This window comes from Haliotis rufescens, unplaced genomic scaffold, assembly GCF_023055435.1.
Source record: "Haliotis rufescens isolate VD_foot unplaced genomic scaffold, xgHalRufe1.0.p SCAF_134, whole genome shotgun sequence".
Taxonomy (NCBI): domain Eukaryota; kingdom Metazoa; phylum Mollusca; class Gastropoda; order Lepetellida; family Haliotidae; genus Haliotis; species Haliotis rufescens.
In genome coordinates, this window is record NW_025963818.1 from 247,560 (window position 1) to 270,268 (window position 22,709).

Consider the following 22,709-nt stretch of genomic DNA (forward strand, 5'->3'; position numbering starts at 1 on the left):
TATGTAATCATTTCAGTTGTATGACATCGCTAATTGTTTGTTATCACATAATATATGGAATTGCTAAATATAGGCAATCACTAAATATATGAAAGGCACCGCGATTCGCTGTGCAGAATTGCGTCCCTTGGACACGCCAGAAATCCCGATTATGTTACTAGGTTTTTCAGCGCCATACCCGTGCTCGTGGGTTTCACCGAAGTGGTAAACGTCTGAGACCTGCATCACTTCGGCCTTTCCTCCCACATCAAGCTGACACGCCGTGATGTGACTGGAATACTGATAAAAGCGGCGTTAAACCCAACTCACTCACTCACTCACTAAATATATGAAATATACATATTATACATATGTCACAATGCAAAGTTTCCAAGTCTTTTAATTGTACAGAAACATATATGTAGATTTGTACACAAATAGCTAGTAACATCAGCTATAGCTAGTATAGTCAAGAACACGCTCCGACAAATATTGTCTGACAACGAAGAGTCAAATAATTGATGCCTAATGGTATTTTTCAGAAAAATCTGGGTTTTTTGTTTGTTGTTAACGATGCACTCAGCAATATTCCAGCTATATGACGGCAGTCTGACATCAAATATATCAACACTCGTTAGGGTAGCCCACTCGTCTGAGGCGCCGCGATTCGTTGTGCAGAGTTGCTCCCCTATGATTGTGGGTTCGAATCCCGGTTCGCCCCGATTATGGTTCTAGGTTTGGCAGCACCATACCCGTGCTCGTGGGTTTCACCGAAGTGGTAAACGTCTGAGACCTGGATCACTTCGGGCTTTCCTCCCACATTAAGCTGACACGCCGTGATATGATAGGAATACTGTTAAAAGCGCGGTTTAACCCAACTCACTCACTCACTCTATCACATCTGCAGGAGAATGCACGACAACACGAAGCGACGTGACACGTCGTCGCACTCACATCGCGTCGTGACATCGTGATCTTGATTTTATTATGTTTTCATTCTGTCATCTTCCGTTAGAATGTAAGACTGACCATGTGAATGCAACGAAAATATGATTTGAAATCTGTGCGAAGTCCCCTCCCACGTAATATGACTCCTCACCCACGATATCCCCCGCCCCAATCCTTACACACGTATGCCCAGGGGACAATGGGACGACATGAGTGTTGCTGGGAGAGGGTATACGAGTGTTTTTAAATATACTTGTACAGTAGGGATGCGAAGGCGATACTTATATTTCTTGGGAACGAATTGGAGTGGATAGATAGGCGAGCGTTTGTATCGGATGTCGAGGACGAAGATAATACATCTGCTTAATATAATGGATTCCATTTATCCCATACCAACTCACCCCAGATGAAACTGTGAGTTAATTATTCAAAACATGTACAAATTATACAATCAATACACTTGTTCTGTACAACGGGGTATTTGATGATACAAGTCAATCAGGGATAGGTCCTGATTGATTTGTACTGAATACAATGTACAAATAATATAATGTTTCGGGAAAAATACAGATGTACAATTCAATGATTTATTGTATGAAGTCACAATGGCACCTTTACGTTAAGGCATGGCTCTGACTTTAGCCAAGAAGTTGGAGCCGTTTTAATCTGCAATTTGGCGTGTATGTAATTCAGAATTGTCGGCCTCGTTCATGCTTACAGAACCGAGTGATGGCTCTGACTTAAATCGTGTTATGGATGTATGTTGTCTCTTTAAATATTCATAATGACATACAAATGCGACAGTTTGGCGAAAACGTTCAGCATGCCCAGTGAATGACTGGCTCAGAATCAACTACAAGAACAACAGTGTGACGTCATCCCAATGGGTTAATATGCATGGATCAGTGAACGAGTGAGGGAGAAAGGTTCACGCCGGTTGTAACAATATTCCAGTCAGAGTTTGGTCTTAAGCGGGACAAACAAACACACAGTTTAACCACCGTTCTGCTCTATCAGTTTTCAATGGACTTTTGTCTGCCCTTCAATGCGTGACTGAAAGGAGATTTAGCATGTCAAACGCCGTGCACAACTCACCGACCCAAGCTGAGATTATCTGATAGTCTTGGCTGCCACAAATATCAACGTATCTCTAAATACAGATTATGACTAGTTATTAGTCACAGTTGATCGCATGTCCAGTCAACTTTTAAACAGTTTATGCACATTTAATTTTCCATTTTATGAGCTTTAGATAGATGGTGAACGTGTAAGTGAGAATGGTTTTAAGCCGCTTTAAGTAATATTCCAGCAATATCACGGCAGGGGACACAATAAATGGGCTTCACACATTGTGCCCATTTTGAGAATCGAACCCGGGTATTCGACGCGACGACCGAACGCTTTAACCACAAGTCTATCCTACAGCCCCGGATGATATATGAAGTCACGCGTGGTTGGGGTGAATGAGAGAATGACTTGATTTTCACGCTCAACAGCCATCAGACTTTGCTTGAATAAACTTTAAACTTGGAACAACCACCAACCTTTATTCACTCTAGGTGACCACCAGCGTTGGTAGATTTACAATTCGTTAAAATATAAGGTTATCAAATAAAACCTATGATTGTGGGTTCGAATCCCGGTTCACCCCGATTATGTTTCTAGGTTTGGCAGCACCATACCCGTGCCCGTGGGTTTCACTGAAGTGGTAAACGTCTGAGACCTGCATCACTTCGGGCTTTCCTCCCACATTAAGCTAACACGCCGCGATATAACTGGAATAATGTTAAAAGCGGCGTTAAACCCAACTCACTCACTCACTATTTTAATCATAATAACATATATTACTATATATAACATGACACAGCAATATGACAAGTGAGTGAGTGAGTATGGTTTTACGCCGCTTTTAGCAATATTCCAGCAATATCACGGCGGGGGACATCAGAGATGGGCTTCACACATTGTACCCATGTCGGGATTCGAACGCGGGTCTTCGGCGTGACGAGCGAACGCTTTAACCACTAGGCTACCCGACCGCTCAAAATATGACAAGTACATAAACACAATGATTGAATTAATTATTGTTATTATTGTTATTCTTTGTGGATAAAGTGTAACGCTGTGGAGAATATTTTTCGGAAAAAAACAATGAGCTCTACAGATGATACAAATAGTACCGTAATAAGCGCCCAGGGCGCTCTCAAAATTGGAAATGGGGGGCTCTTATTAGAATATTATTTTGGTAAAAAAAAACAGAGTTGAAAGATAAATTTCGTGGTTTATGCTGACAGCCTGAAATGTTTATGTACGACAGATATATTTTTCCAGAATTTAATTGCCCATGATTGAGGGTGCATATAACACACGGGTGCGTATAATACGCGAAAATTAAGTCGTGTGTACATTGATAAATCGGAAGGGGTGCCAATTGGGATTGTTCACTAGCCAATATACTATAATTAGCAAATATCGCCGTGGGCGCTTATTAGAGCGGGGCGCTTATTACGTCGAATGCGGTATTACATTTCTATTCAGAAAATGTATTATGCAGTAGCAATAAGTGACATTGTAGGTGATCATTTCATATGTTTGAAAACTAATAAAGACAAGTGTATTTTTTAATATTATTTTTAGTTATTTACTTATTTATTTTAATTTTAACGGGTCGACCTATTTGTTTTCTTGATCGACCAGTCTATACCACACACACACACACACTAGGATTGGTGTTATGTAGACTGTATTGCTTGAAAATATCCGTGTAGTCCTGATGTTATACGTTACAATTTTTCATAGCAGTCCTATTACTGGAAATGAATTAGTCTCAATCATTTCATACGTGTTATAAACTTATAGACTTTATACAGAACAAGGCGCCAGAATAAGATACATTGTTGAATAATAATAGATGTCTTTCAAGTCGTATCATTTTGATCAAATCCAGCAATTGAATTAGGTTCTCAAATATACTTAAACGTCAGGTATATTTTTTAGTATATTTTAAAGATATTTTGTTTTGATAACCTTATTCCATTGGTGAAGCCGATTGTAACAAATTCGTTGGTTCTCTTAATGTGATGATGCAGAGATATAATAACGTTCAGATTGCCTCTGGTAGGTGTATCAGGATCTGCTGGCGTTTGTTGCATGACATCGCACCCAGCAGTGACCCGGCTATATGACTTTAAATAATCCAATCTGAACCAGACAATCCAATGATTGATATTATTATCATATGTTATTTAACGCCACACTCAAAGACATTTCAGCTTGTGACGGCGGCCTGGAAATAATCGTGTCTGTACAAGACAACCCAATGATTGATATTGTGAGCGAACGTTATTTAACGCCTCACTCAGAGAAATTTCAGCTATATGACGGCGGCCTGGAAATAATCGTGTCTGGACCAGACAAAGCAATGATCGATGCTATGAACAATTGACTATTGTTTTATGCCACACTAGGAATATTCCAGCTGTACGGCGGCGTCTTGTTAATGTCCGTGTCTGGACCAGATAATCGAGTGATTGGTATCACGAGAACGGTTCACGCTGTCTGGGTACGTCAACACTGACGGCTCACCCTGACAACCCGGTGATTTAAATCGCATCTTACAATCAGACAAGCTCTGACCCGGAATCACCACGAATTCCTCGCAGTCCAATCAGACACAGCATCGTTACAGACGAGGACGCACATAGAGCACACATCACATAGTTGGTTTGTTTTACGCCGCACTCAGCAATATTCCAGCTATATTACGGCGGTCTGTAAATAATCGAGTCAGGACCAGCCGATCCAGTTATTAATATCATGAGAATACGATCCACGCAATTGGGATCAATGACATGCATCAACCAAGTCAGCAAGCCTGACCACCTGATCCTGTTAGTCGCCTCCTACAACATACATAGTCGCCTGTAACGGCAAGCATGGGTTGTTGAAGACCAATTCTACCCCCGGATCTTCACGTGCCAACATCACATATATGTGGGGGAATCGTGTATAGGTCTTCAGCATGTTTGCTCGAGAAGGCAACCCTCTGGCCCATGGTCGAAACATAGGCGCGGGGAAAAGGAATTTAGACATGCCATTCTGCACCATTACCCATGAAGGAAACTCTACAATAGCATTGCAACATTGGATAAAATATACACAGATTGTAAGTGCAAGAGTGTAACCAGTCTAGATTATATTTTATCCATCGAAACAGATTGAAATTCGAAGTAAAGGTAAAGTAGCTGTTTAAAATATACGAAGGGACCTCTTAAAATCAGCGGGACACCAGGTGTTCGCGAAAAAGGTAAACACGTCATAACATACCGCAAGCACCGCCATTCACTCAAGAAAATCATTAAACCATATATTTGTAAAATATATTTTTTTACGCTAAGATTCGACCATTCACTCAAGTCAGTCCTATATTGAAGATTCTACCATTCAAGCAAGGCAGTCCTATATTGTAGCAAGCAATAGTGTATGCAAGGCATATTTTGTCCCGATTCTGCTACTGCCTCTATTGTTTTATGGTTGCTTATAATGTATGAACAGAGCTATTCAACTGAATAGGAAATGTAACAGCCAGTAGGACTTACTTTTAGGTAACGTACTGGCATTCCCTGTTGGAACTTGTCTTTCCAGTGTACCCTTAACATAATTGTCACAGCGTGTTTGCCCTTCACGCCAAATGGAATCTGTTTCGGCGTATAATCAAGACTGGTTACTCTCTTGCATTGACGTTTTAAATTTACTTTGACTGGGTCCATGTTTTTGATAATTTACATATCGACGTCATATGGCAGGAATGTTGCAACGTTCAACAAAAAAACAAAGACATTTCGGTAACCATTCTTTATTTCAAAATATGATATAAAAAAAAACAATGAGTCAGTGAAGAAACTTATAAAATTAATTTTTACACAAACAAAACCATAGATGAAGCAGAATACATGCTGAACAGCAATCAAATTAACCGGTCATGTTTACATTGTGTAACTGTGTGACCTTGCCCATCAAATTAAAAGCACAGTCGGAAACACTGCAAGGATTGCTCTGGACCAAGTCTGAATTTTTTCAGATGGAAGTTTCTGTTTGTGTCTTTGTTGTTTAACACTGCACTCAGCAATATTCCAGGTCTTCAGAACCATAGAATCCAGAGATTGACGCCATGAGCATGAGTGCTCTCACGAAGGGTTCACCCAACAACGAACATTGGATTTGTTTGCTGGGTATACCTTTGATCTCGCCCGACCTATATATTCAGCACCAGCAGTGCGGCAATTAATATCTTGATACTATTAGTCCCAGCTCTGAAGACACCTTCACCGCCACTCTGGCAGGCCGGGGTGCCACAGAACCGCGGCACACACTTGTTGTTCCAAGTACACTTTGACGGGTTTTTCTTGTAGCAGCAGTCGACTGGGCAGTTGTCGGTAGTTTCTCCTGCATCACATACTCCGTTGTAACAGGTGTCCGGCATCCTTGAGACATCTAATGCGAAGTTTAACTCATTCACTCTGTATCGTTCTTCGCAGTAGTCCGTGAAACACTTAGTGAACACCCAACACGTTCCTACAACATCCAGTATAGGTGGAGGTTTGCATTTCACAGCTACCTGGGTCTGGCCATCACACCCTCCACAACGGTAGGAATCACGTTGTTTACCGTTCCCGCCGTCATACCCACCAGGTTTACAGTACGATTCCGTGGATGCTCGCTGGTAAGTACGCCCATCGCAGTAGGGTTGAGGACCTTCATCCAAGTTGTTGCAACAGGTGTAAAAGTGGACCTTAGAAATTCCACCCAACCAGAAGTTCGAGCACTCTCCTTCCGGTGGATGATCTCCAGGCCTCCTCTTGACCCGTACATGGCGAGGAGCTGATTGAACGCTGACCAGTACTGCAAGGACGATAACCCCTAATCCGACCATTGCTAAATGATAATTTGGTACCAGGAATTGTCCTGTGAACTGAAGGATAATAACATTGTTTCATACATAATAAAAGTAACCAGATATTATGGCAATGATAATAATAATAATAATAACAACAGCAGCAACAGCAACAGCAGCAGCAGCAACAACAACACCGACACCACCATCGACGACGACGATGACGATGACGACGATGATGATGATGATGGTGATAATAACGTTAAACGTCTAAGTCCTGCAACACTTGATTGTCCACATGAAGCTGACATTACGTTTTGATGTAACTGGAATAGTGTTAAACCCATCCCGCTCACTCAACATTAGGTGTGACATCTTCACTTGGAATGTTGAGTTGTAATTGGAACACGGTGTTGATTATTTACGGTAATGCTAGCTAGAAGGAAAGGACCACTTGTCTCTGGTTATTAAACACGGATGTTTGCCACCATTAAGGTTGAACCTGGAAATTGATAAGACCTTGAGAGAAGCCCAGACGTTATTGTGAAAGAGCGTTGATGATACGAAAGTGAAAGAAGGAAGATTTAAAAACAGGCCATGATATGCCATATCTTTATAGTGTGCCTAGTTACACTACCCAATCATATTTCAATACATAACTGAAAGAACGAACGAACGAACGAACGAACGAACGAACGAACGAACGAACGAACGAACGAACGGACGGACGGCGGACGGACGGACTCAAAACAATATATTGTCAGAATCCGGTCATGGTTAAAGTTAAGGGCACTGATGCATGCAAATATATTTACAGAAGGTGAGTGAGTGAATGAGTATAGTTGCACACAGCGGTAAGCAATTTCCCCGCGATATGCGGGTGGGGACAAGAAGTGGCCTTCTCACATGGCGCTCGTTTACCTTCGTCATCCCTCTCCTCAAGATGACAACAGTCAGTCAGGCTGACAAACTAGGTTTTTGAAATGTGTACTAAGATCGACGAGGAGGCCATACACTGATGCTCACGTTGAGTGAATATACAATACAGTGTGACCTACGAGACTTCAGAATTTAGTTGAAATACTTACACACACGTACATATATTAATAGGACCGCCTCCGTGGTCTAGTGAGAGAACGTCCGCTAAAACAAGGACAGGTTGGCTCGGAGTCAGTACACTGTGTCTGAGTGGTGTATTCATGTTAAACTGCGGCATGGTATCTCAGTGTGCTACCACTATAAATCAGCATCAGTACGGACGAGTACCAGCACACACACAAGCACACGCACGCACACACACACACACACACACTCGCACGCACGCACGCACGCACGCACGCACGCACGCACACACACACGCACACGCACACGCACACACACACACACGTACAAGCACTTATATAATTTTGGACGCGACGTTACACCTCATCTCAAACATGCCTTTCCCATGTCAAACTGAACTTCCTTGTTTATGTCACAGAACACCCCCCGATATAAAACACATTGAAATGTTCGCGTTGATTTACCACACGACAGAGTAAATATTAAACACAGTGTGACCCACGAGACTTTAAAATTTAATTGAAATACTTACATACAGGTATGTATGTTAATAGGACCGCCTCCGTGGTCTTGCGAGAGAACGTCCGCTAAAACAAGGACAGGTCGGCTCTGTGTCTGAGTGGGATATTCATGTTAAACTGCGGCATGGTCACTCAGTGTGCTAGCACTATAAATTGGCATCAGTCCGGACTAGTACAAGCAGCCACCCACAGCACGCAGGCACACACGCAGGCACGCACGAAGGCACGCAGGCACGCAGGCACGCAGGCACGCAGGCACGCACGCACCCACGCACGCACGCACGCACACACACACACACACACACTCACTCAGTCACTCACTCATATAATTTTGGACGCGACGTTACACCTCATCTCACATATGCTCATCCCGTGTCAAACTGAACTTCCTTGTTTATGTCACAGAACACACCCCGATATAAAACACACAATGTCGTCTTTTACAAGAGTGTAATACTTACATGATAATATGTTACCCTTCAACAATGTATTGTCCGTGGCGATGTGTGTGTGTTCAATACATACTGATCACACAGTCCACGTAACTGCCGCTCCTCCCAGGGAGAAACACATCCGGAGAGTACACATATGACCTGAATCTAGTCAAGTACAGGACTGTTATAACTTCCGTGTGTTATTTATGAGTTGTGAAATGAGGACACGTCAGGCGTTAAATATTACATTCATCATATTCGTTATAACAGGAGCACATTGCAGATGTTTACGAGTCTAGGAGCTCAGTTTATACAATAAAAACAGGATTAGTGAAGTTTATTCAGCAAAATGGGCATGTAGGCATGTTATCAGTGTTATCCTATAAGGCATTTCCTCCTGGTTCCATCACTTCTTTCTAATTAATTTATACATGTATTGAAGACGTTTTAACATTCTATATGCAACAAGTATTCACTTGGTGCATCTCCAGGCTCTATCTGTTTGGCCTTGGATCTAAGAACGGAGCCACATGTTTCACTCTATTCAAAATCTCCCAGATCATGTTTAGCGTCATTGATAGTCTTTAATATATCACTCCTTATATGTTTCCTATTTTACTTGATATTTTATTTAAGAGAAGGATGCTGTGGCAATTCCCCCCCCCCCCCCCCCCCCCACACACACACACACGATGTTGTGACAATCCACTTCAGTCCTCTCACTACCACTAACAATCTCAGTTGTTACATTTATTCTACCAATAAAAAAAACCCGTCTTTATTTAATACAAAACATATCAATTAAATTATAGGTAGCAATTCAAATTACTTTCAAAATATTAATTTAGCACTGAAATAAAAAAAAATATAAAAAACCTTTATGAATGAGAAGCATTTTTTTATGTTGGTCTGTGTGCCATGATGAATGTCATGGAAGTGTGTTTATACAGTCAACTACACTTATAACGAACTGACGGATAAAACGAACCATTTCTTGGTCCCGTCCATTTGCTGTATGTTAGCTGAGCATACGCTTATAACGAACAACCTATATAACGAATTAAAATAAGTGGTCCTTTTGTTAAAACCATAGTTTACTATAGTAAGACATTCGTGTTATTTGACACATGTCCAGTGACTGAATGTGCGTGTTTCACATTCAGTCACTGGACATGTGTCAAATTTGCAGTTTGTCAGTTTGAACTTGAACTCTGTAAATAACCGAGTCCGGGCCAGATAATCCAGTGATTGATCTCCCGAGCATACAGTTACGCTATTGGGATCACCGATCCATGCAGCAACGCAGCTAGTAGACGCACAGCTCACCGATCCATGCAGCAACGCAGCTGGTAGACGTGCAGCTTACCGATCCATGCAGCAACGCAGCTGGTAGACGTGCAGCTTACCGATCCATGCAGCAACGCAGCTTGTAGACGTGCAGCTTACCGATCCATGCAGCAACACAGCTAGTAGACGTGCAGCTCACCGATCCATGCAGCAACGCAGCTAGTAGACGGGCAGCTCACCGATCCATGCAGCAACGCAGCTAGTAGACGTGCAGCCTACGATCCATGCAGCAACGCAGCTGGTAGACGGGCAGCTCACCGATCCATGCAGCAACGCAGCTGGTAGACGCGCAGCTTACCGATCCATGCAGCAACGCAGCTAGTAGACGTGCAGCTTACCGATCCATGCAGCAACGCAGCTGGTAGACGTGCAGCTTAACGAAACCATGAAGCAACGCAACTGGTAGACCTGCAGCTTACCGATCCATGCAGCAACGCAGCTAGTAGACGTGCAGCTTACCGATCCATGCAGCAACGCAGCTAGTAGACGTGCAGCTTACCGATCCATGCAGCAACGCAACTAGTAGATGTGCAGCTTACCGATTCATGCAGCAAGGCAGCAAGTAGACGCGCAGCTTACCGATCCATGCAGTAACGCAACTGGTAGACACAAACACATGCAAAGGCAAATCAATTGTTCACCTAAGAAAAACAAGGGGGCATATGGTAAAATTAAAAATAGGGAATTGCATCGGACATCATTTGTATCACCAATGCATCAAATTTGGAAATGTCCTCACACTTTTTTTTTTGAAAGCTATACTGCCTCCCGTCCTCCGCCGACACAGGGGTTGCAAGCCACGGCAAAATGGGTTGCCAAATTCGGTAGCCTATTACGACCAACAATAGGGTGCTGGGGACACATTCTATCCCGGGTCTCAACGGGGATTCTATAGAGTAACAGTGATAGACGGTGTTTAACGCTGCTCTGAACGGTTTTCCAATTATATCACAATGTGTCAGCTTCATGTGGAAGAAAGGCCCGAGGTAATACAGATCTCAGACATTTACTTTTTTGGTTAAACACATGGGTATGGGTCTGGTGCTGACACACCTGAAAACGTAAAAGGGGCGAACCAAGATTAAAACCCATGGGACATAACTCGGTTTAGACAAGTTGGCTATCCGTGCCGCTAATACATAAATAAATGCCAATTTGTATTAAGAAAAATAATAATTTCATCAATTTACCTTTATCAAACCATCCTAAACAACAACAAAAACAAAAAAACAAGAAAGATTAAATCCATTTATCTTAAACAAAAACATGTCCGTCAAATCACTTAAAAAACCCAAAAAAACCAACACCTTTATAAATTAATTAACAAGTGCCATTTATAGTATAGAATCAATTGTGTGAGGAAAAAAATTAGTTCTCAATAACAGTTTGCACGGATCATGATAGTTTCTCACACTTGTATGTTCTCTCCTTTGTGCGATGAAGCTCCTCGGTGTTGGGGGTATTTGGCGCATCTGCGTCTTTTGGACAGTTTACGTTCGCAGCAGTGTTGATCAAATGTCTTATAAATGCAGAAAACATGATGTGAACAACAATGTGCAAACAGAACCATTATACTCCGTTCTTGACAGTAACCTGGTGGCATGTGCCGTGAGCTGTTACAGAAATAACAGCTGTTTGTATTTTGTGTACATCAGCCACAACAAGCGATGCGATGGTTACGAGGAAAATCGTAAGTAGATAGGGGAGTAGGGGAATGTCAACACTTCAGGAAATGAGCAGTTCAGAATAGTAATGAAAAGCTTTAATCGTCATATTTTATCTCCAAAACTGACCAATAGCCTCCAAAATATATTAATCTAGTAGAGTGTGATAGTATAATTATGTTGGCCTACGCCTTTAACATTATTCCAGTTATATCACGGCGTGTCAGCTTAATGTGAAAGGAAAGCCCGAAGTGATGCAGGTCACAGATGTTTACCACAGACAAATGGCTACAAGAATTGCTGGTCAAAATTAATGGTTTGTTTGTGTCATGGATTGTTGTAGTATCTGAAATGAAAGGAGTACTCACACATCTACTGAATAAAGTTGAGTGCATAATGAGTGAGTGAGTGAGTGAATTGGGTTTAACGCCGCTTTTAACAGTATTCCAGTTATATCACGGCGTGTCAGCTTAATGTGGGAGGAAAGCCCGAAGTGATGAAAGTCTCAGACGTTTACCACTTCGGTGAAACCCACGAGCACGGGTATGGTGCTGCCAAACCTAGAAACATAAACGGGGCGAACCGGGATTCGAACCCATAATCATAGGTTTCTGGCGTACCCAAGGGACGCAACTCTGCACAGCGAATCGCGGCGCCTTAGACGACTTGGCCACCCGTGCCCCCGTGTATAATGAGAACAACTTGACTGTTTATAAACTAATATATATATTTCAAGTTGCTACCTTCCATGATGCACTTTACTTTGCTCCTCATATGTGATAGAATGTAATGTTACCTGAAAGTCAGCAATATTCCGACTGTGTCGTGACGGCCTGTGACAACACTGAGTGCGGGCCAGACAAACCAGAGGTGGATGTTTTCAGGAGTGTCCTGCTAAAGGGTAGTACAATTACATGCAATCAGCAATGACACCGAACTAGACCACCACATCCGAAAATCTATTCTTACACATGCATACTACTGGGAATGTCATGCTGCTCTATTGATCGTTCACACTAAATTCATTTGAAGGTTGTGACGTTGGGGAGGATGATGGAACAGCGGGTATGAGCGTTGGAAGCCTGGGGTACAAACACACGTGCAAGAAGAGATGCGAAAGTAAGTATACTGTTTGATATCAATGATGTGATATTTTAGTGGATGGGAAAATACATATCAAATATGCACATCATCCATACATACTAGTGTATAATAAACAACATCTCATCAACAAGAGACACATGTCTGAGAAAAAAGTAGACACGCAAACACTCGCTACGCTCAAAGATAGAAGAAACATACTGAATGTCATGCCCTCTGATATGTGACCATGGTGGTAGAGCATCGTCATATAATTAAGTAAATATAACAAAAACCTTTTAGGTTCAAATCCTGATCAGTATATTGTTGATTTGAGTGAACAGTTTCATTGAAACGTGTGGGTATGTTCTTTATATAAGACACTATTCTCACTTGGCACATGCTTTAACGTGACACCTCTATTCCCGAGAAACATATATGTATGCTTAATACTTACGTGGAAAATACGGGGAGAATACGGGGAGAATACGGGAGTATTCCAAAACTGATCGAAAATAGATTTACGCTGTTGGTAGTTGAACCCTATGTCTTTTCTTAAACACAGAGCGAAAAGCAAAGTACAATGTGCACCTCAAGACTGGACGGGAACGAAATGCTGGTTCGAAAGCAGACTTAGTGTTAACCCTCGAAGGATGGTGTGGACAAGTTAGAAAGGAACTGACAAATGGCAAAGACATCAGACTAAGAAAAGGACGCGTAGGTACACTCAAGGTAACCTAACTTGTCCGAATGGAATGTAGTTGAAGAACGGAGACGCACAAACAAGGTAACAAACTGTTCCCGACTGGAATGTAGCTGAAAGACGGCGAAGCATACATAAGGTAAGTTAACTGTTTCTAGATGGAATGTAGCTGATGCACACACAAGGTAAGTTAACTGTTTCTAAATGGAATGTAGCTGATGCACACACAAGGTAAGTTAACGGTTTCTAAATGGAATGTAGCTGATGCACACACAAGGTAAGTTAACTGTTTCTAAACGGAATGTAGCTGATGCAAACACAAGGTAATATAACTGTTTCTAAATGGAATGTAGCTGATGCACACACATGGTAAGTTAACTGTTTCTAAATGGAATGTAGCTGATGCACACACAAGGTAAGTTAACTGTTTCTAAATGGAATGTAGCTGATGCACACACAAGGTAAGTTAACTGTTTCTAAATGGAATGTAGCTGATGCACACACAAGGTAAGTTAACTGTTTCTAAATGGAATGTAGCTAATGCACACACAAGGTAAGTTAACTGTTTCTAAATGGAATGTAGCTGATGCACACACGAGGTAAGTTAACTGTTTCTAAACGGAATGTAGCTGATGCACACACAAGATAAGTTAACTGTTTCTAAATGGAATGTAGCTGATGCACACACAAGGTAATTTTAACTGTTTCTAAATGGAATGTAGCTGATGCACACACAAGGTAAGTTAACTGTTTCTAAATGGAATGTAGCTGATGCACACATAAGGTAAGTAAACTGTTTCTAAAAGGAATGTAGCTGATGCACACACAAGGTAAGTTAACTGTTTCTAAACGGAATGTAGCTGATGCACACACAAGATAAGTTAACTGTTTCTAAATGGAATGTAGCTGATGCACACACAAGGTAATTTTAACTGTTTCTAAATGGAATGTAGCTGATGCACACACAAGGTAAGTTAACTGTTTCTAAATGGAATGTAGCTGATGCACACATAAGGTAAGTAAACTGTTTCTAAAAGGAATGTAGCTGATGCACACACAAGGTAAGTTAACTGTTTCTAAATGGAATGTAGCTGATGCACACACAAGATAAGTTAACTGTTTCTAAATGGAATGTAGCTGATGCACACACAAGGTTAGTTAACTGTTTCTAAATGGAATGTAGCTGATGCACACACAAGGTAAGTTAACTGTTTCTAAATGGAATGTAGCTGACGCACACACAAGGTAAGTTAACTGTTTCTAAAAGGAATGTAGCTGATGCACACACAAGGTAAGTTAACTGTTTCTAAATGGAATGTAGCTGATGCACACATAAGGTAAGTAAACTGTTTCTAAAAGGAATGTAGCTGATGCACACACAAGGTAAGTTAACTGTTTCTAAATGGAATGTAGCTGATGCACACACAAGGTAAGTAAACTGTTTCTAAATGGAATGTAGCTGATGCACACACAAGGTTAGTTAACTGTTTCTAAATGGAATGTAGCTGATGCACACACAAGGTAAGTTAACTGTTTCTAAATGGAATGTAGCTGATGCACACACAAGGTAGCAGAACTGCTCCCGACTGGAATTTTGCCGAAGGACGCCAAAGCACACACAAGGTAGTGTACGTTTTCCCAACTGGACACGAAATGCAGGTTCTAAAGCTGACTTAATGCTCTGTAAATTGCTTCATGCCAGTCATTTTATCAGCGTCAGAGGCGTTGGGTCACCGGGTGGGCCGAAAAACAGTAAGTGACATACATTATTCCAGCATGGTGATGCACATCAGCACACATTCCCCCGCTGGGTATCTGAGGGTTGACCGGGAGTGATATGGTCAGGCCATGAGCCACAATTATGCAGGGATCACCATAAACCGTTGCCTTATAACAACAGAGAGTACTGTAAGTGGGCCACCAAGATCCTGACTTCAATGAACATTTTCAGTTATCTCAAATTTCCTATAAGAATTGAACATCTCCTTTGAACATTATGAACTTATTAGCATATTCGCATCCTTATTCGATTGTGATTTCTGTGGAATGTCCTACTACATTAGTTTAATTACTCAAAGAAAACTATAATGGTATGTATTTGTATAATCGATCCTTTCAGTTTATTGCCGATTCTGTCTGCGGGGTGAAAACAATTGGTGTTGCCTTTTCTGATCCATGTCACAAAGATGATTGGCTCATGGAATACGTGAGTTACCACGCTTGTCAATATATAACAGTCAATACTGCCTCAGTGTGTGTGTGAATGATGTTAGAGAGCATAATTATTGTATTGTCCGAAAGGATAAAAACATATTTGGGAACAATGAGCTTTAATCGTGAAGATTACGTACTCTCATTTCAGCATACCAGTAAACCCAATGCCCCACTGTGAACTGTATTATTTATATCCAGTACCAAGTATTTTAATTATGCAACGGCACCTGATGGACTATGCATCATTGTGGGGGCGATGCAGGTTTAGAATCCATATCCACTATCCAAGGTAAAAGGGGAGTGATCATGCACGTTTTGGGTCAGCCATGTTGAATGTTATCAGTTATTATTAGTCATAAACATCATTTGTTGATTTCACATAAACGATATTTATGCCATCCCTGTGATTATGAATGCAAAGATTTATTTCAAGAATCAAGTAGAATGAAATATTGACGTACACCATCGTGGCCTATGACTGAGAGTGTCATCGATGTTATGACTTGTGAATTCCAGGGGGTTTGTTGAGTTTCAGGTTGAAGTGGTCACTGTAGAGATGGCGACACGCAATAGAGACAGAAAGACGTTGCAGACGAACTACTGGCTCAGTGCACATGGTGATGATGAGGAGGAGGAGGATGATGAGCATACCACCGGAATAAAATGTGTCAATGTTCAGTTTCCGGGTTTCATCTCCATTATTAAAAAACAATATGCTACCTGCAGGTCTTACCAGATATGTGGGTAGTGATGAGAACGGAAATATTTGTGTCCTAATTGTGACAATGGTAGGTTTTGTTGATATTGAACCTGTAAGACTGTCACAGTATTGATTTTTACAGCCCTGTGCATGCTGTGTCACTCAACTATGGGGATATAATAAAGCCTGCAGTGATCATCATCTTATCTGTCGTATCTTATGCTTGCCTCTGGAAAATCTGAATTTACTAGATGCCAGTAAACAATCTTGTCTTCCTATTGACACTACTGGTTACAGTACATCAAATCATACCTCGCTTCTTTTCCCGTGGAGAATCCATGTCTGGTTGGCATTAGAACATCAACTTGTCTCCCCGTGAAGAATACGGGCCAAGTACACCAACCATATCTGGTTGATCTAAGAGCTTCTAACTTGTCTCTAGGCTTGATACGCCCAATCTTGTTTTGTGTGTTTTCCGTGAAACGTCTGGAAGGGCAGAGTACCCTAGGTTGTTTCCTGATGGCGATCCAGTTATAACAGACCCAAACACACCGGCTTGTCTTCCAGTGGACGGTCGTGGTCATACCTTGAGATCTCGTTGGAAATGAAGGTCTGGTAGGTCCCAACACGTCCGCCTCCCCGTCACGTGTAGTCGAGAGAGCATCCCCAGACTGTTTTCAGGTCTGTTACCAAGGGTTAACGTCAGCAGTAGCGTCCAGCTTATCCACACTTTGATCAATCCAGATGAAAGGTCTTCTGATCACGGGAATGAAAAAATAATAATAAATAAACAAAAACTTCAAAAGCAGTCATGCAAATTGCAGAACAGAACAAAATTAACATTTCTTGCTTTGTCCTCAGATTTCAACCATATACTGAACAATATTAATTTATGTCTGCGATTTGTCAATGTTTAAAGGTTATTTATACAATCACACATACCTGATTAAGTTGCTTCACAAAGGAAACAGGTTCATTAGCATGCTTGCCAAAGAGAGGATGTAGACAATGATGGTGACAATCAGTTTGTTTCACGAACCTGGACAGAGAAACATTTCTTCTTACACTTTATATTCTTTGAAACGTGTCACAGTGAAAATTGGTGTTTGTGTGTTTTTCATAATGAGAAGTAGTTTTCAGAAAGTGATGCATTCCAGAAAGATGTTCTCAACAGCATGCATTTTACCAATTTACTTTGTTATTACGGAAATAGTATCCCTTGATTTCAGGGGAGCTTCATGTCCTTAAGGGGCTAAAACAAGGACTGGCTGGCTCGGAGTATACTGCGTCTGAGTGGGGTATTAATTTAAAAAGTGACATGGTATCAAGCCACACACACACACATGCATGCACGTCGTTACATAAGTGCAATACTCTCGGACGCGATGTTAAACCCCATTTCACCGTACCTCATGTCCTTACACACACTAGCAAAGCTATGTCTCACTTTCTAGCCTCTCATTCACAAAATTAGTATGGTCACATAAAGAGCCTGTCTCAAATATGTTTGAGTTCTTGAGCAAATCAAATGTGAGCTTCCGGTCCTAAAATCATTCTGCTTATTGTTTGTTTTTGTTTTTTACTTTCTTGATGCTGAGAGTTACCAGATATTCACGCAAGGGAACACATTATAACTAAGTATGTGGTTTAAATTATACAATGTTTGACTAATTTCATGTGAGGCTAATGTAGAATATCAACTCGAAGGCAGCTGGTTCTTTGATTGTCTTCGATGTTGACAAACCACGAATCAGGATACACATCTCATAGGATTGACACTCATTTGGTTTATTGGTACTATAGACACGTCATCGGTACAATGCGTTGTGGAATGAGAGAGAGGAAGGTCGGTCGTACCATCCCATCCTCAGCTCCCTCATTCCAAAACACGTTAAAACATGGGTCTTGTTGCTACCCTGGCTGGTACTGAACAAGAACAAGAACTCACTTGCTCGAAGTCAGTATGCTGTTTCTGAGTGGGGTATTCGTGTTTAACCTGCGATATTGTATCTCAGTTGGCTGGACAAAAATGGCATTATATTCAGGATGTGAACCAACAGACCCACAAGTACACGCGCACCAACACACGTAAAGGTGTGATTGTAGAGAGGTGTGGGGTAGCCTTGTGGTTAAAGCGTTGGTTTGTCACGCCGAAGACCCGGGTTCGATTTCTCACATGGGTACAATGTGTGAAGCCCATTTTCCGGTGAAGCCCATTATCAGCCGTGGTGATGCTGGAATATTGCTACAAGTGGCCTAAAACCGTACTCATCACTCAGTACACAAATAAAATTCATTTTGATAATTATTTAATAACTTAATAGTGAATTTTGCTAATGTTCTGTTGTATGATATGCGTCACATACTCATGCATGCTTCGCGGACTGTTCCATATGTGTCCTCAGTGGCGATGTTTCATCAATGTACACAGACATATGATATAAAGATAACAAATAACTACTGGCCTGTGTTCGGTCAGACCTTATGTGACATTGACACAATTTATAACTGTGTGTGATAGTTCACTGGCCAAAGCCAAGCTACATTCACCGGGACAACATGGATGATATAGAAATGAAGGTAAAGAAATGTTCAATGAAAAACCTGCATTATTAACATTTATGAAGTGTTCTATCGATTATGTTTATATTGAAATGCAAAATATAATACATAGAAGCATTTGTGAAATCCCTTAACCAACCCGGACAGGTATGTGCAATAAGTTAATCCAAGTTGAGAGTCATTGCCTTGTCGTGCTTACACCAGTCTGAGTCGCATGATAACCTTCATCAGGACACATTTGGTTAAACTATTCCTCAGCTTAGGTGCTATTTGATAAATGCTTGAAGTGCTCAGAATAATTTACTTTCAAATGTATCACAAAAAGAACATATAGAACAATGTGGGTTCACCTGGACAAATTGTCCTCTTGTCAACATAGGTGATACAGAAATGTAGAATGTAGAATGCTCTAAAATGTTCAGTGAAACAACCTGAAATATATATAGTAACAATCATTGAGAAAATAGATTATCAACTTTTTTGTATTCACTATAGTATTATTACCCACAAAGAAGATTTATGGATGTCAGTTTCTTTATTATGAGGAACACAACGTTTCGGAGTGAGCATTTACATCCATAAATCATCTTCCCTATGTATATCACTTCCAAATGCCTTTCAAAGACTGGTTATAATTATCAAATTACAAGATCGGAATCGCCAATCTGCAATATCAACATATTGTCTTATTTGTTTCCGTTTTACCATGTTGTGAGAAGAGAGACCTTTGGGAATTCTGGGGGTTGAGTCTGTCCCCAACTGCATATGTGAAGGTTCTCTAAGTACAGACTTGCCTGAACTGGATCAATTTGTCAGGCTCTTTCCCAGACGTGGTAATTGTAGCATACGCTTTCGCCCTGTGCACGCTAAAGAACCCACTCATCATAGTTGACCAGATGGAAACATGAACACGTGCATACACCCGAAACACAAGTGTCAAAACGTGTGGTATCACCCTGCGCAAGTGACTTATTTCAACCGCGCCTCTGTTCACCTAACCCAATACATGAGGTGGATGTAAAAACCCTCTAGCGCCCGTAGGCAACTTGGGTTATCTACTATCCTGGGGCTGGAGAATGATAACTGGAATGCAAAGGGATCCGCTGGTCGGGGCACAAATAAACCGCATTTGAGCAGATACTAGTACCTGAATAAGTGCAGCGTAATATAGTTATATAACATTCAGACCCTAATTCAGGCACTAATTCAGACACTAGTTTGTCTGGTCAAAAGACGATTTGTTTACCGATCGTCGTGATATACTGACATATAATGTATCACGGCAAACGAACAATCAATTCACTTCACTTATTCTTAAGAAGAGATAAACAAATATGTTGCATCAGTGGATTCATTAAAGCATCAAACGTGAAAACAAAACCAAAGCAAACAACATAAAATAACTTACATTATGTTTAGTGAACCCCAAATCTCAATATAGGACAATATAACATTGTGTCCATGGCTAATGTATGATTGGAATTGTGTGAGCAATTCGTAGATACATATTGTTGGACTACTATTCTGTTTCTGACAGACAGACAGACAGGCTGTGCAATACTCTCAAACATAAATAAATGCCAGTATCTAAAATACATCTTCAATCAAATCATCTAATTTGTTTTTATTTCAGATTTCAACATGAACGTAACTTAACTGTCGCCTGTGACACGTCTAGAATGGATTCTGTAAGGAAGAGTATAAGTTCCTGAAAGCAATTTGCATGAATCGTGATATTTTCTCCCTCTTTGTACAGGCAATGATACGGAATTAAGCCATCGAGTAAAATGACAAATTACTTTTTAAACTGGTATGAATAAAGGTTCTTTGAAGGGTGAGGTCTTACATTTCCTCTCAGGGGGACAGTAATGTAACACATTTTGATATTTGTAACATCGGATATGGTTTGGTACTTAAACCTCCATCCCAATATTTACATACCCAGCTGTGACCGAATCAGCAATTTTCGAAAGTGAAACGGTAGAGATATAGAGATCTTCATCATGTTATTATCCTGTTTTCTTGTGAATAGTTTGACAAGTATAAAGTGGTTCTGCTCCCCACCCACCATAGAGTGTCAACATGGACGGCAAAATAAGAATTAGAAGTATTACGCACAGGGAGTGGCGTGACAAGCCAACTGATAGAACCGAGCCCATTACTCCACCCGTCTAGGTGAAGTTAGGGTCAAAATGGTCCGTTGGGCAAAGGAACACAGTTCCAGGAACCAGTACCCTCAACCACCAGACTCCTCTCTTCCACTGACACAGGGGCGCAACCCACGGCAAACAAGGTTGCCCAATTCGGTCGCCTCTCACAACCAGCAGTGGGATGCTGAGGACAGATTCTATTCTACCCCGGGTCCCCAGGGGGGTACAAAGTTGCAATGTCAAATATTTGATATAATTGAACTTTACTCTTTTCTGAATTTGCACGAATTCAAGCAAATGAAAACGTTTTTTGAAAATCTTCATTATATTAATTTATGTTGTATCAAATACTTTCAATAAATATATATATAGTAACAAATGTTATATTTCTCAGTAAAGTACAGATTATAGTACTATTTTGGGGTTGAGTCCTGTCCGGGATTCGAACCCACACTGCCAGATTGAGGCAACTAATTGCCAGCACACACTCAGCCACTGATGCTTCCACAAACAAATGAAAGTGCGACAAGTGGTAGCCCAGATCACATTTTTTGTGTACCCCTCTTGCATGTGTAAATTCCCATGCACAAAAGCTATGAACACACAAAGCCATTTAAAGTGATGCAATGTAACAAATGTTACATATGGGATAACACTTTCTGAGTAAAATACAGATTCGACAAGAACGTCCTCACTCGATTGTTTTTAATGTAAGTATTGTTGGTCATCTTTGACACAGGGATTAGTGATACATTTGCTGGACAGTTGAAATATAGAACCTATTCAGAATACATTCTGTTACCCATCAATAATTACTAAATTATTTAAGTTATATCAAGCCATGCCACATTTACGTTAAACCCCAGTGTAAGAGGATCGGTCATCAATTTCACATCTATTTATTGATCAGTGACTCCACTGGATGAGTGGCTATATAGTATACGAAATAGGAAAGATGCATAACATATAACATCATGTATCATATATTGGAATTTGTGAAGACTGTTTAAATGATCCAGGTAGTTAGAATCAGAGAATCGTGAGACTGCAAATCATCGATCAATGTTTTATCTGGTCCAGATTGGGGGGCACGGGTGGCCCAATCGTCCTTAGCGCCGCGATTCGCTGTGCAGAGTTGCGTCTTTTGGGCACGCAAGAAACCTATTTTTATTGGCCGGGGATTTTTTCTGGAGATGATATTTTTTTTTTTTTCAGTTAGAGCTGAAAGTTCAGATTTTTTTAAAAATCAAAACTATGAGGCTGCATATTTTTTGGCTAAGAAAAATAACTTGTAACAATGTATTTTTGGTGACAGACAATTTCAGTTTGAAGCATAAGTATTTGTTTAATAAACTCAAATCTCAACCCAAACATACACTCTACACACATCCCGTCGCACCCCCACACATCAAATGGGCGGTCCCTTCTCCCAAGATGGTGGTCAATGTAGTG

General features: G+C 40.9%; 2 protein-coding genes across 3 annotated transcripts; one reads left to right on the forward strand and one right to left on the reverse strand.

The window, feature by feature from the left end:
* Positions 1 to 5,825: 5,825 nt before the first annotated feature.
* On the reverse strand, positions 5,826 to 9,018 carry LOC124118704. 2 transcript variants are annotated; one of them, XM_046480939.2, is made up of 2 exons: positions 8,865 to 9,018; positions 5,826 to 6,898 (listed from the first exon to the last, which is right to left on the reverse strand). In XM_046480939.2, the coding sequence occupies exon 2, from the start codon at positions 6,857 to 6,859 to the stop codon at positions 6,182 to 6,184; it is 678 nt and encodes a 225-aa protein (XP_046336895.2). In that variant the 5' UTR covers positions 6,860 to 6,898; positions 8,865 to 9,018; the 3' UTR covers positions 5,826 to 6,181. The 2 variants fall into 2 exon arrangements, with proteins under 2 accessions (XP_046336895.2, XP_046336897.2); XM_046480941.2 differs by lacking the exon at positions 8,865 to 9,018 and adding an exon at positions 8,415 to 8,511.
* Positions 9,019 to 11,699: 2,681 nt separating this feature from the next.
* Positions 11,700 to 16,593, forward strand: LOC124118683. The gene is made up of 5 exons (XM_048394949.1): positions 11,700 to 11,874; positions 12,881 to 12,967; positions 13,494 to 13,660; positions 15,751 to 15,837; positions 16,381 to 16,593. The coding sequence occupies exons 1-5, from the start codon at positions 11,700 to 11,702 to the stop codon at positions 16,591 to 16,593; spliced, it is 729 nt and encodes a 242-aa protein (XP_048250906.1).
* Positions 16,594 to 22,709: the final 6,116 nt, after the last annotated feature.